Genomic DNA, 528 nt, shown 5'->3' with positions numbered 1-528 from the left:
TTAGCAGGGATAGCAGCCTCTCCTGCCACTGAAGCAGCCCAGGCCTCCCAAGCCGTAGCCGTAGCCAAGGCCGAAGCCGAAGCCGCCGGAGGAGATGGGCACTCCCTGGGCGCTGAGTTCATTGCCCACGGCAGCGGATGCGGAGGATCCGACAAAGGTGCTCTGGGGGAAGGAGCTGAGGATGGGTCCTGGCAGGGTGACCTGCACGGTGGAAGGCTGGATGACGACGCGGGAGGCCTCGCACTGCCTGACGCAGGGCTCGTTGCAGCTGTTAGCCAGCGGGGTGGGTCCGCAGGGTCCGCAGAGGTTGTTGCAGGCCATGTGTGTGGTGTGGAGGGTGCCTGGAAGAGAGGGTGTTGGGAAAGAGGAGGGTCGTGGGGGTGCGAGGGTCAGTGTTGGAAGAGGGCGAGGGAGTGTGGAGGGGTGGTGTGGGGCTGTGGGGAGCTGGAGGAGAAGGGCCAAGTGGGTGAGGAGAAGGAGGGTCAGGGTGTTGAGACTCACCTTGTTGACGGTGGAGGAGAAGGCGTG

The 528-nt window shown here is 64.8% G+C and overlaps 1 protein-coding gene across 1 annotated transcript; it reads right to left on the bottom strand.

Annotated features, from left to right (window-relative positions):
- On the bottom strand, nt 1-312 carry LOC134510901 (feather keratin-like; the record flags this gene model as incomplete). The annotated part of the gene is made up of 1 exon (XM_063324110.1): nt 1-312. A coding segment is annotated over one exon (312 nt), but the record flags the coding sequence as incomplete, so codon positions are not given.
- Nucleotides 313-528: the final 216 nt, after the last annotated feature.

Source organism: Chroicocephalus ridibundus, chromosome 2 (assembly GCF_963924245.1).
Source record: "Chroicocephalus ridibundus chromosome 2, bChrRid1.1, whole genome shotgun sequence".
In the NCBI taxonomy this organism is placed as follows: Eukaryota; Metazoa; Chordata; class Aves; order Charadriiformes; family Laridae; genus Chroicocephalus; species Chroicocephalus ridibundus.
This window is presented reverse-complemented; position numbering and strand designations above follow the sequence as displayed.